This window comes from Tenrec ecaudatus, chromosome 10 (genome assembly GCF_050624435.1).
Source record: "Tenrec ecaudatus isolate mTenEca1 chromosome 10, mTenEca1.hap1, whole genome shotgun sequence".
NCBI classification, from domain to species: Eukaryota; Metazoa; Chordata; class Mammalia; order Afrosoricida; family Tenrecidae; genus Tenrec; species Tenrec ecaudatus.
The window spans coordinates 121432812-121450405 of record NC_134539.1 but is presented as its reverse complement, the minus strand read 5'-3'; the positions used below and the strand labels follow the sequence as shown (position 1 = coordinate 121450405).

Below are 17594 nucleotides of genomic sequence, written 5' to 3'. Positions count from 1 at the left end.
AAAACAACAACCAGGGCCATCAAGTGGATTCCAACTCAGTCACCCCTGTACAGCGTTTCAAGGCTGTAAACCTTTACAGGAACGGATAGCTGCTTCTTCCTCCCGTGGAGTGGCTGGTGCAGCTAGCAGTCTAGTACTTAACCAACAGCATCACCAAAGCCATCCTATAGAACAGAGTACAAATGTTTCATAGGGTTTCCAAGGCTGAAAAATGCCCCCCACCCACTGCTAAAGAATTGATTCAATGAAGAGGAGGTAAAGACTAGATAATGCCAACAAAATGAGTGTCAGTGAATTAGTTAGCAGTGACGACTGCACCACCACGGCATGAGTTCCTGATGTTCAACAAGCACTGCATTAATCACAATGGCCTTCGCGATGCTGCGATAAGAACTACCCTGCAATATTTCTTCGTCAGAGTACCACCAAAAAGTACATCGCTTTACATAATAATGTCCTGCAGGGCTAGTGGCACTGCGCGACAGTCACTTCTTTAAAAAAAATAATTTTATTGGGGCTCGTACAGCTGTTATCACAATCCATACACACATCCATTGTGTCAATCACATTTGTACATTTGTTGCCATCATCATTCTCAAAACATCTGCTTTCTACTTGAGCCCTTGGTATCAGCTCATTTTTCCCCCTACCCTCCCCCACTTCCCTCCCTCAGCTGAAAAGTCTTTAATGAAAGCAGATCACCATGTATTTCTCCTCTTGGTGAGTTTGAACTGCCAAACTTATGATGGTGCTGAGCACTTTGAGGACTACCAGCAGAGTGCTTCAGTAGGTAAATAGGTACTCGGTATCATTATTCACCAGAGAAAAGCAAATTAATACCACAGTTCACATTCACAAGGATGCTGAAAAGAAATACTGATGATGTGAAATCTTAATAAAAATGTGGATCTGCAGAAATGATATGTAGTATGAGTACAAAATAATATAATCATTTTGGAAAACTTTACAGTACTTGCTAATAAAGGTAAACATATGCATTTCTTATGACCCAGCAATTCTAACTCTAGAAATACGCCCAAGAGAAATGAATGTATCTTCTTTTTAAACTAAGATTTGTCCAAAGATAATTATAGCAGCTTTACTCAAAAGAGAGAAATAATCAACAGTGTCATGATAAGCTATGATACAGTCACACTCTGCAATGTTAAAAATGAACTAATGCTTTATGTAACCACTGAGTGAATCTTGAACATGTTTATCAAAAGAAGCTAGCTATGAAAAATACACAGAATTATTTTAATTACGTGAAGTTCAATATAGGTAAAGTTAATTTATGATGATAAAGGTCATTATGGTTAATGCTAGGTCAGACTAGAAGGTATATAAAAAACTTTCTGGGATGATAGAAATACTCTATGTTTTGATCTGACTAGTGTTTATATGGGTATAAAATTTATTTATGCCCATCTGTGATATACTTAATCATTGTAATTAAGTATAATTTAATGTATATAAATTACACCACAATTTAAATAAATTCATGTAAAGATGATCCATAGACTTTTTGAACTGTAGAGGATTTTTAAAATAACCTGGTCTAATTACATTTTATGGAAGGATTGAGTACAGAAACTATCTGCCAAACAGATACTTCTATAGGTTGAGCTGAGAATAGAACCCAACATTTTAAGTTAGTAACCATTCTCCCACTACACTGAGCTTCCAGCACAAGACTTTCCCAGGAGCAATTATTTTCACTCTGATTATTTGCTTTAGCTTTTCTCTGACAGTTCTCAACAATATGCAGGGCAACAGAACCTCTGGTTCTTCCTAGTTGCCTGAGAGAGCCCAGGCTGACATTTAATTGCCCACTGGGCTCACACATCCAATGGAGAAAGACTCTTTGTTTGTTTCTAAATCTATAGATGGCACCTATAAGTATAAGCCTCTCAGGTTCTTGGACACAATTTAAAATAGTGTGGCACTAACAGTTTGACACTCATGTCACTAAGACAAATGGGATTCTTGGCTCAGACTAAAACAAATTTTAATATTGTCTTTCTGCCACGACAGTCACATGAACAGGCTTATGACATAAACAGTCCATTCTTATATTAGTGATGTAGTATTAAAGATAGAGTAGCAACAAAAAAAATGGATCTTTGGGCAACAAGTAGAATGTAAATCCATGGTGTCCTGATATACAACACTGGGGGCAATTCCATCAATTCCATCTCAAAATGTGTAGGAAAGACTTAAACTGGGTCAAGGATTTAGTGCTCACAGCTGTCAGTCAGTTGACACAAAGATTTAGTCAAATACGTAACATGTCCTCAGACAAAAGCTTCCCAACAGCCTCTTCTACTTCCACAGAACAAGTCTCTGAGCTTCCAATTGAGCCATCATCACTTGGGCTGAGCTAAACTTTTTCACATTGCTAACTGGACTTTGATCTTTTAACATCCTAAAAATATCAGAAAGAAGAGGGAGCAATCTTTAAATCAAGAGAGAACTGTAACTGAGCACTTTCCTCATGAGCAAATTAGGTCATTTCCATGTTCGCAATCTCTTCTAAAACTTAATGTTCAGTCTACATAGACAATAAAAGTTCAATGGATTATTGTCGATAGTTTATATATTAGCCTAAACTGCCTAACTTCTTTTAAAAAATCCAATCTTAATACCTGAATCTGAATACTTGTTAAATGTTTCAAGTAAAAATAAGGTCGGTAAAAATAATGTTTCAAGTAAAAATAAGGTCAAGTAAAACTACCCACCCACACCCACCCCCTTACCTTTGGGGCTGTTCACAGGGCAGAAATGAGCCTTCTGTTTAATTTCACTTATTCCATAATCCTCTTACTTATCCCACATAGGCTCTGAATGCCCAAGGTACACGGAGGACTGGAATTTTCATCACTTTAAAATCACAACGAGTACCAGGAACAACATTAACTGAAACTGACATCTTTTGTGCAAAGAATTGTTTCACTATTTCTAAATAACTAATATAATTTTATAGCCTTTTAACCTTGGAATTATTTTATGAATAAATTTGAACACATCCTGTCAGGATACCATATGTTCGTCCAGAGAAGCTTAACATCCATTTCAGAGATGCATAAAAAGAACACATAGGTAGGGAAAATATTTTTTTAAAGATTTCAGCAAAAGTTTATGACCATGATCATAACACCATGACTTCTGTGCCCTGGTTCTAGCTGACTGATTGCAGAGTTATTACGCTGCCTCACCCTGGTAGTTTGGATGGCATCCCTTATAACTCTGTTTGCCTCCTACCACCACCACCTCTATGCCCTGATAGTTTCAGATAAAACTAAACTTTTCTGCCTCCGACTATAACTGTTCACATAGTGGAAATAAACTGCTAGGAGAAGTTCCTCCCCAGCACATCACAATTCGTCTCCATACGAGGAAAACATGCCTCTGTTAGAATTCTTCTTTTGTACGGACTCGATTGTTATGATAAAACTGAATGATGTACATGTTGCTGCCACAATCATATTCCTAATTATACAGGCACTTGTCTCAAGGTCTGATACCCCCAGTGCCAAATATACAAAAGCCATTGCTATTGAGTCTAGAAGTACCAAACTCAAAATGAACCCGATTCTGACTCACAGTGACCCAATAGGATAGAGCAGAATTGTCGCATTTTTCTCCCCTGGAACAGCGGGTGGATTTGAATGGACAACCTCTCATGTTACCAGCCAAGTGCTCAATCACTGTGCTACAAAAGATCATTATTTAAAAAAAAATCAATCAAAACAAACCAGTTTGGAATTTGAAGAGTTGAATCATCTTCCATAAATAAATTTGTTAGACAAAATTAGGTGCTGAAGTATTATCAGTTATACTAATTTTTCTAATATATTAGGAATTATTCTGATATATTTAAATTGTGAGGTTAATAAAAGACCAAAAACAAACACTTGGTCTGCAACTTTGTCTCTATGTATTGAAGTGACCGAGATAACAGTAACAAGCTATGTATAAAAGTATGCTTAGACTAATAATAGAACATTTTATTTGCCATAATTTGTGTAAAATTTTTGTACTTGATTAGAGTTTGAGAGGGACATTTATGTGCTCTACATTCAAGTCAGGCATTAATTTGTTGTTCAATCCTAGTTGCTTTCAGTTCCCTCGTAGTAAATGTCTATTTCAAACTAGTAGCAATACATTCAAGGTGAACCAGAGTTTTCTGGGGTCTTTGCTTTTATGACCTAAAAGTAGTTAAAGGTGCTATTAAGTTATCCAACAGGTACAGAGGAGAAGTCACCAATAAGCATCTGATAAGAATATCAATTACCAATCTGCAGGACAAAACTCAAGAGGAACATTGATAGCAATCTTTCTGCTTTCTTTTCAGAGGTCCTGCAACTTTATTAAATGATTGATACTATGTTACAATGGACAATGAGTGGGAAGAGATTCTTAGACACCAAAAGAAAAATAATTACAGGGAAAAAGATAAGACACTTATAACCTGTCAAAGAAATCCATGGCTGTGTTACCTAGACATACCCATACCCTCGACAACTCTGAGACAGTGATGTTAATTAGTCACGGGAAAAAATAAGCAGTTCTCTCACAGCCTATTGCTCTGAGTAGCTTGCTCTAAGAATTAAAATCCTATTAAGGACCCATTTCCAGAAAAATCCATTCTTTGACTCAGAAGAGAATGTCTCTCACAATTACAAAGTCTTAGGGAGGGTCGTATTTCTGGATCACTAAAGATAAACTGAAACAGGTGTTATGGAGAAACAGTACTGACTCAGTCACAGATCTGCTGGGTCTAAAATACAGAGATTGGCCTCCAGACAGGAAGACGCTAGTCCCAGGGCATCCAAAAATGAGGAATTTGCCCTTTAACCAGGTTCCTAAAATTCATAAGCAAAAACAGGTATTTCAGGGAATGCAGTTCTATGTCAAAGTGTGAGCGAGACATATACCTCATCAATCAGAAATTATGAAAAGGGGTTTCTTAGGGAAAAAGCAAAACTCAAACTCACTGCCATCGATGCCAACTCGTAGTGACTCTATAGGACAAGGTAAGAACTGTCCCTTTGGGTTTCCAATGCTGTAACTCTTTCTAGGAGTAGAAAGCCTCATTTTTCTCCTGTAGAGCAGCTGGAGGTTTTGAACTTCAGATCCTGTGGTTAGCAGTCCAATACATAGCCACTACAACACCAGGGCTTAGGAAAAGTGGCATAATATTCTGCTGATCTTGTTTAGTTTTTAATGGAATAATATAGTCAGATTAGCATAGCTATATCGAAAGGATAAAATACAGACATTTACATGTTTTCAATATGAACACTGTAACTGTCAGATTATTTAATGATATAACATTAAATTTTGAATTCTACACTTCTGAGAAAGATCACCCTGGGTTTGTTTATGCCTCTGAAAAGATTTATATGAAAAAGAACATTACCATCACCAGATTAGACAATAGACAAAGAGCCATCACTAAAGTGGAAGGAAAGTTTTAAAACGTGCCATAGGAACAATGAAAACAGACAATACATTTAGACCCAGAGACTGCTTGAAGGTAAGGCCGAGCCCTGAAGTCTAAAGAGTAGTAGGCGCCACACTGATCCTATCTCTAGGCAGCAAGCAATCAAAGCTCTAGATAAGCATCTTCCCAATATGCAGCTGACCCCAATGCATGGATCATAAGCAGGGAAGCACTTCCTGGGCTAGGAACAATTCTAAAAATTTATTAGATCCCTTTTAATAGAAGAATCTAAAACAGAATCTTCCCATAGATTGTGTTCATAAAGAATCCAAAGGAGTTAGCCTCTCTTGTCAAGCATCGGTAGAAAAGCAAGGCTGTTAAAACAATGGCTATTAAATAAAGTAGAGGGCGATCCTCAACAAAACATTATTCACTTTGAGGGAGGCTTGCCGCAGACTTGGGACCCTACCCTCTGGGGACATCTAGGCCAACTGGCACAACACAGACCACAAAGACAGTGTTCTACATCCGACTTTGGTGAGTAGCCACTGGGATCTGAAAAAGTTGTGACAAAAAATAAGCACAAAAACAAGACAAAGCAAAACAACAATAGAAAACAAAACAACAAAACCAGCAACAAAAATAGGAACACCTACAAATAGTTCAAGGCCTGTTTGTTGACTATTATGAGTGTTTTCCAGTTAAGTCTGATTGTGTGCCCCATAGTCTATTTTTGGTATTCCTTGGGGACTTTTTTGCTTTGCTCCCCTTACTGCTCTAGTGTTTAACCCAAGTGTGGTGGGGTCAGACTGGGCACAATTCTCGTAGATTGGGATCAGGTATCAGGCATCAAAGACCCAGTACAAAAAAATCATATTGATGTGAATGAGGGGGAAAGCGGAGTGGAGACCCCAAACCCATCTGTAGACAATTGGACATCCCCTTACAGAAGGGTCACAAGGAAGAGATGAGCCAGTCAGGGGGGATATAGCACAGATGAAACACTCAATTTTCCTATAGTTCTTTAATGCTTCCACCCGACTCGCCCCCCAACTATCATGACCCCAACTCTACCTTACAAATCCGGCTAAACTAGAGCATACACACCGGTAGATATAAGAGTTTGCAACACAGGGAATCCAGGACAGATAAACGCCACAGGAAAAATAATGAGAGTAGCGATGATAACAGGAGAGGAAAGGGAAGGTGGGGTAGACAGGGGGACCCGTTCACAATGATAGACATATAACCCCCACCCAGGGGGATGGACAACAGAAAAGTGAGTGAAAGGAGACTGCGGTCAGTGTAAGACAAAAAAATTTTTTAATAAATTATCAAGGAGGGAAGGGGGTGGGGATGAGCTGATACCAAGGGCTCAAGAAGAAAGGAAATGTTTTGAAACGTATGGCAACAACTGTACAAATATGCTTCACACAATGGATGGATTGTGATAAGAGCTGTAAAGTACCCAATAAAAAGTTTTTAACCTTGTGAGTGGTCATCTAAGACACAACTAAACTAACTAGTTTCTCTTTTTCCAGAGCAAAGACAAGTTAAAGAAATAAAAGACTCTCTAGGAAACAATGAGTCAAGTGGACTAGTAGACCACAGGAACCACATACTCCAATGTCCTAGGGCCAGCAGGTCTAGACGGGATCCAGCTACTGCCCTAATTGTGACCACAATGGAAGGTCCTTGAAAGGGTGAGAGGAAAATGTAGAACAACATTCAAATAATGGAAAAGACCAGACATAGCAGTCTGATAGGGCCTAGTAGAACATCCCCCCAAACTAGACTATTACCATGAAATAAACACCTGTGAGGAACATACTCGTAGGCACAATCAACCATAAGAGACCCAAAAAGGGTTGCATTTGTCCCAAAGCCAAGTTCCAAAGTAAAAGGGGGGCTGGAAAGTAGGAAGAGTGCTGTTACATGGAGGTGATTGTAACTAAGGTCACCAAACAAAATGGATGTAAATTGTTGAATGTAAGCTTTCATCCAAACCACAATAAAACACGTTTTTTTTTTAAATAGAGCATAGCAGATAAATGAAGATTTGAAACAAACATACTCAAAACTATGTCTAACATTGGCTCTTTATTTAAAAGGTCTCCAAACTGCTCAGCAGGTAGATAACGAGAATAAAAGTGTAAAAGGCCAGATTCTCGTGAACAGGCTCCTCCAGCTCTAGCAGCACACTAGCTGGGCTATCTTTCAGAAAGGAACTGTGGCTTCCTGGACTGACATCCGGCCCAGCTGACAACAATAAGGCATAGCCACCAGGAAGATCGCTCCCTACACAAAACCTCCATCTTCCAGGCAGAGGCTCCGAGACGCTCCCACACTGTGTCTGCGATGAAGATGCACATAGGCTACATTCCTTATTAAAAAATAAACTTAAAACATTTTTTAAAGAGATGAACAAAACTACGGAACAACATTTCTCTGATGTCCCTCTTTGTTGAGTAGGACAACGTTGTAAAGAGCTAAAGTTAACAAAGACAGTGCTACACAATACACATAGTCTGTGCTGTCAGGAGGCCACACTGAATAAGGTCAACTTCTAATAAGAACACATATGGTAACCACTTTAATGGCACGTATGTAATCCTGGTAGCTAGTGACGTTTCCTCCTGAAAACATGAAAACTCTGGCAGTCTAAGAATGTCTAAAAACTCCCATCCGGGCTACTGCTGTAATCAGGAAGACACACTGTAGGGCAAAGGGCCCCAAGTCCAGAATTGGCCATTCTAAATGGTAATTCCAGACGAGGTTCTTTCTAGTAGCATTTCCAAATCAAGACTATCAAACAGGTTTAATGAGGAAGCCACCGAGCTCCATGTCTCAGGCCCTCCAGGGGAGTCAAGCTAGAGAAACACACTTCTCTGCTTGTTTCCAGGAGTCAGCCATGGCTGCCAAGTTAAAGCACAGGAACAATTGCGAGTCCTCAAAAATACAAGTCTGCATTCAAATTGAAGGCACGGCTGGGGATGCGAACAGTGAAATAAGACACAAGTTATAAACCGGTCCAAAAAACCAAAACAGTGAGCTTAGAGACTGTACAAAATCCAGTAGCTTTCATAGCTTCAAAATGTAGCCAGCGAGAGTCCGAAGCAGAAGTTCCGGTCTTGTAAAAGTGACCTTCACAAATGAGCTTTGTGTTTGTTTCCATTTTCTTTTACTGTTTAAGCCTCAATCAAATTAGCAATCTCTAGGGATTTTGAAATCACTATAGATTAAAATCCTCCCTGACTCAGCTGTTTGACTCAGGCTGAGTGTTTAATAACTCGATGTGTGGGGAACTTTTCTGGACAAAACCCTGCTGTGTGTTATCTTCAGATGCTCCCCAGCCACACAGTTATGTAAGGAACCACCCTCCCTGTTCTGTTATTAAACTTAGAGAGGGCACAAAAAAACCAACCAAACAAACAACTTAACAGCATGCTCCAAACAAAGAGGAAATGTTGGGGAGGGAATGTACAGTAGAAATGAGGAGAGTGTTGGCACATTGTGGGGAGAGCAAAGTCATGGAGCAATTTGTGTAAAAATTCAACAGTAAGGGAAACTAATTTGTTACATAAACTTTCAAAGAAAATACAATAAAACGTTCCAAAAAAGTATTATTGCAAGCAGATCTAATATGTAAGCAACCACACTGAAGGGCAATGCTTTTACTTAACTGCTATAGTAATTCTCACCTACCAAGCCAAGGATTGGCTTCCCAGTACTAATGATACATATGCATGCCTTCATTCATGAGTAGGAATTTAATAATCATGGTAGACAGACCAGAGTTAAGTTAATGAATTTCTAAACTTTATGCTTTCAATAATAAAACCTTTCAAGCTAAAGCATTTGAATTCTGCTTCCACAGATCAGCTACTTTGATTCTCAACAGGTTAAGTAAATTGAATCCATATATTGTATTTACATTCTCTGTCAAGGTGGCTTCTCCACATTTGAATGATCAAAGGCAAAGCAGTCATCAAGCCTGGAGCCTTCAATATTGTGTTCATTACATTTAATCAAGTGCCAATTCCACCGCATCATTTACCAACCTTAATGCATGTCATTGTTTTAGCCACCAATGTAGGCAGAGGACCGCGTTATAACATACACACTCACCCCAAAAAAGGAAGAAAAGAGGACGGCAAATGAATAATATCCTCCTCAACACTGTGCAAGAAAACAGGTAAAAACTGCCAAGAGCCACCCAGGAGAAATTTGGGGCGGAGTCCTACCTGAGGCAGCATCAATCACGGTGGAAACTCCCCTTCGGTCAGAGACTGGCCGGGAGGACCCCGGCATGCTGACTGGGTCAGAGCGGACTGGCTGGATCCTGCAAGGCAATTGCATTTCATTTCATTCACCTATCTTTACTGGTGTCAAACTGCGGCTTGCTACAACAGACTCGGACCAGGAAAACTGAACAACCCAATCCAGTAAAGAACCAACCGTTCGCTTGAAAACCGGACTTCTAGGGAAGCTGCAGTCTCTAATTCTTGAGCAAAATTAAAATCTAACAGATTTTCTCTCCTCTCCCCACTCCTTCAATCTATTTTAAGTCATTGAAAAGTTAACATTCATTTAAAGGGTGCGCTAGATAGAAAAGGAGAGTATATAAAACCCTTTCTTCTTAGACATTAGGCATTTGCAAGGGATACATCTGAAAAATTCTGAGAATCCTCAAATTTGTGAATAGTACTGAAATTAGCAATACCTTCTATAAAAAGTAGCAGTGTATGGTTGAAAATATGAAATTATTATTTTGAAATCCTGTCAAGTTGACTCTGACTCATAGTGACTCTATAGGACGGCAAAGCAGGACTGCTAAATAGGTTTCTACGGCTATACATCTTTATGGGAGGAACCAGCCTCATTTTTCTGTAGTGGAACAGCTAGTGGGTTTGAACTGCTGACCTGTGGTTACAAGCCCAGTGCTTAATTGACTACCTCGTCATGAAACCCCCTTAAAATTCTTAATGTGAGTTGTTTCATATTTGACAACAGGCAAAGGGTAAGAAAGGTGTGGATGGGGCTGCAGAGTGCTTAGCTAGGCTACAAACAAACTCGGCTAACCGCCTAACATGAACCATCAGAACCTTGGCAAAACCGTTACTCAAACAAATAATTTCGATTTCCCTGAGTATCCTAAATTCATACATGCCAAAGATCAAACTGTAGTCATATTAAAATATACACTATCCACACAAACATCTTGGTGACTAAAAGATAAGAGAGCCCCAGGCAATTTAAAGAAACAACAATTTGTTATAGCAATATATGTAACATTTGAGATAATTCATTTAGCAAATAGCTATTTGCTAAATATTAGGCCTGTGTCAGGACTATTCTGACAGCAAGAAGGAAAGGAAATGTGGAATGCTAGGTCTCCAATGTAGATCTATGTCATATATAAACATACCTGAGGTGCTGCACAGAATAGACAGTATAAAAACCAATGACATAAGATAGCACAGAATGAAGTGGGGGAGGGAGTATGCATGCATGATGCAGAGGAGACCAACCTCTAGGAAATGCATACATGGAAAAGGGCAAGAAACGCACCTTCAGGGCCAGGTTAGCACCAGCAGAGCCTTGGCCTGAGGGCTAAACATGATAAATCCAGGGAATGATTTGGGAGAAGCCAAGAATGGTAACAGGTTCAAGAATGATAGACTGATAAGCAACATCAAACAGATTATAGACACCTGAAATGCCACGTTACGAATGAGTTGCTTGAAAAGGGGAGTTCTTGGAAGCAGAGTGGGAAGGAATGCATGAGTGCCATGGGAAAAGAAGTGGGAGTGAGGCATGAGATGGTGCGCTGGCTCTTTTACAAAAGTTTATCGTTCTGAAAGCATACACTACTGAAATTATTGGTATACAAGTAGGGATCACTGCTACAGTAGACAATTTGGCAGACTCCCAATGATCTATTTCACCCCAGTTTATTTTTCTAAGCCAGTTATAGGACTCCACTGCAGTACTGAGTACTATTTAATAAGGTTCTTGTAGACACAGTCTTTGAAACTTCCACCAGAGAGAGTTTGTCCTGAGGGTCCAGTTGAAAGAAGCTAGGGGAAGATACTGGTATGATGATACATTGCAGTGGAGAGTGACTGCTAACAGGGTTAACTGTGAATGCTGTCCTGTTGGGTGTGAGATGAACCACCGCAGAAGCAGAATGGGAACCTTCCAGAAGCAGCCATGAGAGGACCCTAGAATCCCTGCACGGTGAGACACCTGGATCCAAGAGACAGCTGTGACACCAGAGAGAGGAATCAAAATCCATAAACTATAACGGAGTGATGAGCTTCCCAGAGTAAGCAACACTGAGTCCCTTTGGACGACAGACTGATTTGTGGGGTGGGGTGCTCCAGGCACTTATCTGGGAGAGCTGGGTTTGCTGACCAGAGGCTAGAATTGAGTGCCTTCTGGCTGAGACATATGGCAGAGTCGGATGCCCTTTGACTATTTGGTGGCAGCCCTAGAAGAGGAGTCAGGCACAGAAAATAATGGGCTATGCAGCTGAGAGGCGAAAGATCAGAGAATGGCTTGCCTGTGTGCATGGCTGACAAGAGGCTATTGTCTGAATTACTCACTCTGTATAGCTTTTCAATCTATATAGCTTTTATAACCTATCTTCCTTAATCAATCAGCTCCTCTTGAGTATAATCTGTGAGTGTGTGGCCACTGCAATAAATGGCGAACCTGGCTACAAAGTGGAGTGGGGGGTGGTGGTGGTGGTGGTGGTGGTGGTGTGTGTGTGTGTGTGTGTGTGTCGAACCTGGCTATAAAGTGGAGTGCAGTGTGTGTGTGTGTGTGTGTCAGTTGATGTGAGAATCCAGTTAAGATGGACGGTAGAGGCCCATCAAGGAGGGTGAGATGCCACCTGTTTAATGAACTTTTTACCCCCATCAGTGCTGTTTGCCCAGGTATGAGCAGACCTAGTCAATTTGGGCCAGTGAGAAAAGAGGGATAATTTGTTTGAAGTTTCTGGGAAAGGACAAAAATAGTATGTGTGCGTGTGTACGTGTATCTTATTCTTGAAAGCAACATAAAGTTAGTTTGTTACATATGTCTAATTTATCCCAAGTAAAACCACCTCTTCTGGTCTGAACAATGTATGTATGCTAATAAATCTCTTTCTTTAAAAAAAAAACAAAACATTTTATTGAGGGCTTTTACAGTCCGTGTAAAAATCCATACATCAATTGTATCAAGCACATTTGTACATATGTTGCCATCATTATTTTCTAGATATTTCTTTTCAATTGAGTCCTTGGTGTCAGCTACTCTTTTTCATCCCCACCCCTAGATTTCTTTATTAATTAAATTTCTATTGAATTTTGTGAATGATTCAGATCTGGGTATGGGGTGATGGTTTAGGGTATGAGTGAAACAAGACTGGCTGTAAATTGGTGTATTGAAGCTGGGGAAAAGACAGATGAGACTTTATTCTAACAGAGTCTGTACCTTTATATATGTTTAGAACTAAGTAGAAAAAAGACAAAAATAAAAATTAATTGGTTGGACTAATGGGGACTTCTGGAACTAAGTGGAAATAGCTTACAAAATGGTGGATATACTAAAACCCACTGAACTACAGACTGTGAAATGGTAAATTTTGTATCATGTGACATAAACGCAGTTAAAATAAAATAAATTGGAGTTAATGTTCCTTGTAGCTGAAGGCAAACTAATAGACGTAATCAATTTCTCTAGAGCTACTCTTAAATAAAAATTTAGGTGCTGTTGTTTTAATGTTGGTTGTTTCTCACGTCTATTACCATATCCTTCATTGCTTTTTCACATTTTAAATTTCTGTTCTTGCCAAGGAACTACCATGAAGTTAACCCTTATGGATACACAAACAAAACACTATATCTGCCTTTTTGCCATTCTGGCTAGGATGAAGAATGGCATCCTGGCAGGACTACATAGGTAACAAAGATTTCACAATTTAATAGAGAAAAAGAGGTCAACGTTCTAGTGCTTGGAGACCTAAAGAAATGTAGGCGAATAGGAGTAAGGAGCTGGGGTAGAAGAATGGTAAACAAGAATGAAAAGCATTGGGCTTTCTAATTGGATGCTGACAAGGGAAGGCTACTAAGAAGACTACTTAGAGCCAAATATTATTTCCCATTAAAAGGATAATAGAAGCTAGTCTTAACCAAGGCCGATATTTTCAATTTAATAAATGGAAATAACAAATGAAACAAATTTATATGCCAACTGCATGATATAAAAGTTTCCAAATTTTATATAACTCCACTCAACAGGATGGAATTTTATTTTATTTTGTGTCAAATTAATTTTTGTCTTTGATAGTTCAGGGTTTTTTCTTATTTTATTGTCTTATTTTTTTATTACTTGGGATTAATACATATATCAAATCACTCCATAGTTCAATCATGTCCAGCAGAATTGTAAATTTGCTACCACAATCAGTTTCCAAAAAGGTCATCATCATACAGATATATATAATTTAAAGTCATGTAGAATAAGATGCAACCCTAGATGAAAGTCACAGCTGAAACAGAATTGGAAGATGATGTCAGCATCAGACTAGATAAAAAGGCTGTAATCAACCTGGAAGCAATTAGAAGTGGGAGCAAGGCATCAGAGAAACGGTGGCTTTCCAAGGTCGCTAGATATGTGGTCTAGGAAAACATTACCAAACGGCTAGTTAGCAAATGTGCGATTCATTTCTTTGTGATTCTCCAGTTATGTAAATCTATAATAGGATATTGTGCCAAAGGCAGGCCAGGAGTGGGGTGGGGTTAACACTCAAACAAACGAAGTACTTCTGCCAATCAAATCACTCCCTAGTTCTTATTTCGTACCTGAGACTGTTGAGATCAAGGTCATCCGTGTCAAAATCCAAAAGGGGTTGTGGAGTATCACTTGGACCATGTGACTGCAACACGGATGAACTGGATGAAATGACTGTGGTTTGGCCTGATGGATGGATGGTTTTGAACTGGAACTGTGGACCCATCCACAGACGTCTGTGGGGTCCAGTATGTGTTACAATTTCAACCTGGAAGAAAGCAGGATCGAGAGTTAAATGTATCATGATTTTCCCATGACCTATCCCTATCCTCTCTCTTGTACCCATCATCTTTAAAGAGTTCACCTTAACTGAGCGGGGGAGGGAAAGAAAACCCAAAATTAAAAGGTGATAATCACAGCTAAACCCACAATGAGTATAGCCCACTAACGGTTTTGGTCAAAATAAGCAAGCAAGCAAAAAACAACAAACCATTCTGAGTAACACAGAGTAAGAAAGAAAACCCCCACAAAAATCACACAAAAGTCAAGGAATTGGCTCCTTATCTCATAACCAGTGTCAGTTCCCTAGGGGCTATCTTCATACATTTTAGACAGTACTTTCCACTCTCTGGACATACAGTGAAAACTACACCTGTTAGTTCACAATTTAAAAGTAAATGTGTGCATACATGGATAGGCTTAGTATTAAGGTAGCAGATGGACATTGGCCTGCACTCAAGTACTCCCTCAATGCAAGAACACTTTGTTCTATTAAACTGGCATTCCATGATGCTCACCTTCCCCACACAATTGCTGAAGACAAATGTATGCATAAACAAATGTGCTGAAGAAAGTTGATGGTGTCCAGCTATCAAAAGATATAGCGTCTAGGGTCTCAAAGGCTTGAAGGTAAACAAGCAGCCATCTACCTAAGAAGCAACAAAGCCCACACGGAAGAAGTACATCAGCCTGTGTGATCATAAGGTGTCAAAGGGATCAGGTATCAGGCATCAAAAAACAAAAAATCCTATCATTGTGAATGAGAGGGAGTGCAGACTGGGAACCCAAATCCCATCTGTAGGCAACTGGACATCCTCTTTCAGAGGGATCGCGGGGAGATGAGCCAGTCAGGATGCAGTGTAGCAACCATGAAATATACAACTTTCCTCTAGTTCTTAAATGCTCTCTCCCTCCGGATGCCCCAATATCATGATCCCAATTCTACCTTACAAATCCGGCTAGACCAGAGGATGTACACTGGTACAGATAGGAACTGGAAACAGGGAGTCCAGGACAGATGATCCCTTCAGGACTAGCACTAGCGCTGAGAGTGGCGATACTGGGAGGGTGGAGGGAATGTGGGATAGAAAGGGATGCAGATTATAAAGATCTAATATATAACCCCCTCCCTGGGGGATGGACAACAGAAAAGTGAGTAAAGGGAGACGTCAGACAGTGTAAGATATGACAAAATAATAATTTATAACTTATCAAGGGTTCATAAGGGAGCAGGTAGCAGGGAGGGAGGGGGGAAATGAGGAGCTAATACCAATGGCTCAAGTAGAAAGCAGATGTTTTGGGAAAGATGAGGGCAAGAAAAGCACAACTGTGCTCGACACAATGGATGGATGTATGGATTGTGATAAGAGTTTTATGAGTCCCAATAAAATTATTTGTAAATTTAAAAAAATGTAGTTGCTTTACTATAGATCCAACTCATAAAAAACATGAAGTCGCTCTTGAAGTATGCGAGGAAAAGAAAAGGTCTAAAAAAATTTGGAAACATTTCAAATTGGTTGTTATGAATTGGAAAATGTTATGGATTGAATGCGATGAATCCTAAACTCTACATCTGTGCTTCTCATGTCAGGTGGGAATGAGTATTCTATTTCATGAACGAGGCAACTTTTTTGGAGGGTGTGTGTCTTACAATAGAGAAATGGAATCAGTAGAGATAGGGGAAGATAGATTTTATGTCACACGGACATCTCCAAAGAACCACGAACCAGAGGATGAAGAGACAAGGACTGTTCCCCAGAGTTGACAACCTTCTAAAGCCGTCCCTGAGCCAGTACTTTGAATTTGAACTTGTAGCTTCCTACACGTGAGAAAATCAATCTGTTTGTTAAGGCCACCCACATTTAGGTGTTTGTTTACAGTAGCACTAAATAACTGAGGTGCCAGTTTATTCCCAAAACTAAGTATCATAACAGTTAGTCTATCACCCTAAAAACTATCAAAACTCTACTACTGAAATTTTAAAAGGAGTATATAATTTTTCTAAACCTAGTTTTTTTTAGTAACTTATTTTATTGAGGGCTCTTACAGCACTTATGAAAATCCACACATCAGCTGTATCAAGCACATTTCTACATATGTTGTGATCAACGTTTTCAAAATATTTTCCTTCTATTTGAGCCCTTAGTATCAGTTTTCCCCCACCCTCGAGATCAAAAATTATTATTTTCATATCTTATATTATCCTCTGTCTCCCTTCACACACATTTCTGTTGTTTGTCCCCCTAAAGGCAGAGAAGGGGTTGTGTATTATACTTCCATCATTGCAATGCTACTGAGGGTTTTGTATGTCCTGGACTCCATGGGTAGGGCTTTTATCTGTACCAGTGCACATGCTCCGATCTAGCAGGATTTCTAAGGTAGAACTGGGTTATGGTGGGGGTGGGGAGAACATTAAAGAAGTAGAGGAATGCTGTCTTTCATCAGTGCTATACTGAACCCTGGCTGGCTTTTCCCTTCCTTATGGGAGGGGATGTCCAACTGTCTACAGATGGGCTTTGGATCTCCACTCCAACCCCCCTCAGTCACATCAATATGATTGCTTGTTTTGATCTTCTGATGCTGGATACCTGATCCTGTCATCATGTAATCACACAGGCTGATGCACTTCTTCCATGAGGGCTTTGTTGCTTCCCTGCTAGATGGCCACTTACTTAATTGCAAGCCTTTAAGACCCCAGCTGCTGCATCTTTTAATAGCCGGGCACCATCAGCTTTCTTCAGCACATTTGCTTATGCACCCATTTTGACTTCATCTTCTCGGGAAGATGGGCATCACAGAATTATAGTTTATTACAACAAAATGTTCTTGTGTTGAGGGAAGACTTGAGTAGAGGTCCAATGTCCATCTCCTACCTCAATATTTAACACAAATATGTATACATAGCCCTGTATCCTATCATAATATATTAATATATTTACATATATACATGCCTATATTTATACCTCTATAAATGCCCTTTGCCTCCTAGTTCTTTTTTCTATTTCCTTTTAATTTCCTCCTTTCCAACTATCATGTTCAACCTTGACTTGGTTCTCAGTAATTCTTCTAAGCTACACTGCACTCGATC

At 39.5% G+C, this 17594-nt stretch overlaps 1 protein-coding gene across 10 annotated transcripts in view; it reads right to left on the bottom strand.

Annotated features, from left to right (window-relative positions):
- BCAS3 (BCAS3 microtubule associated cell migration factor) overlaps positions 1-17594 on the bottom strand; it is a 553715-nt gene that overhangs the window by 260089 nt on the left and 276032 nt on the right. For 9 of the 10 annotated variants that reach the window (XM_075561479.1, XM_075561480.1, XM_075561485.1 and 6 more), the window contains 2 exons: positions 14299-14495; positions 9691-9788 (listed from right to left, as the gene is read on the bottom strand). In XM_075561479.1, coding sequence (XP_075417594.1) covers positions 9691-9788; positions 14299-14495 — 295 coding nt within the window. Of the gene's footprint in view, positions 1-135; positions 165-9690; positions 9789-14298; positions 14496-17594 lie in introns of those variants that run through there. The other variant, XM_075561488.1, reaches the window with a different exon arrangement.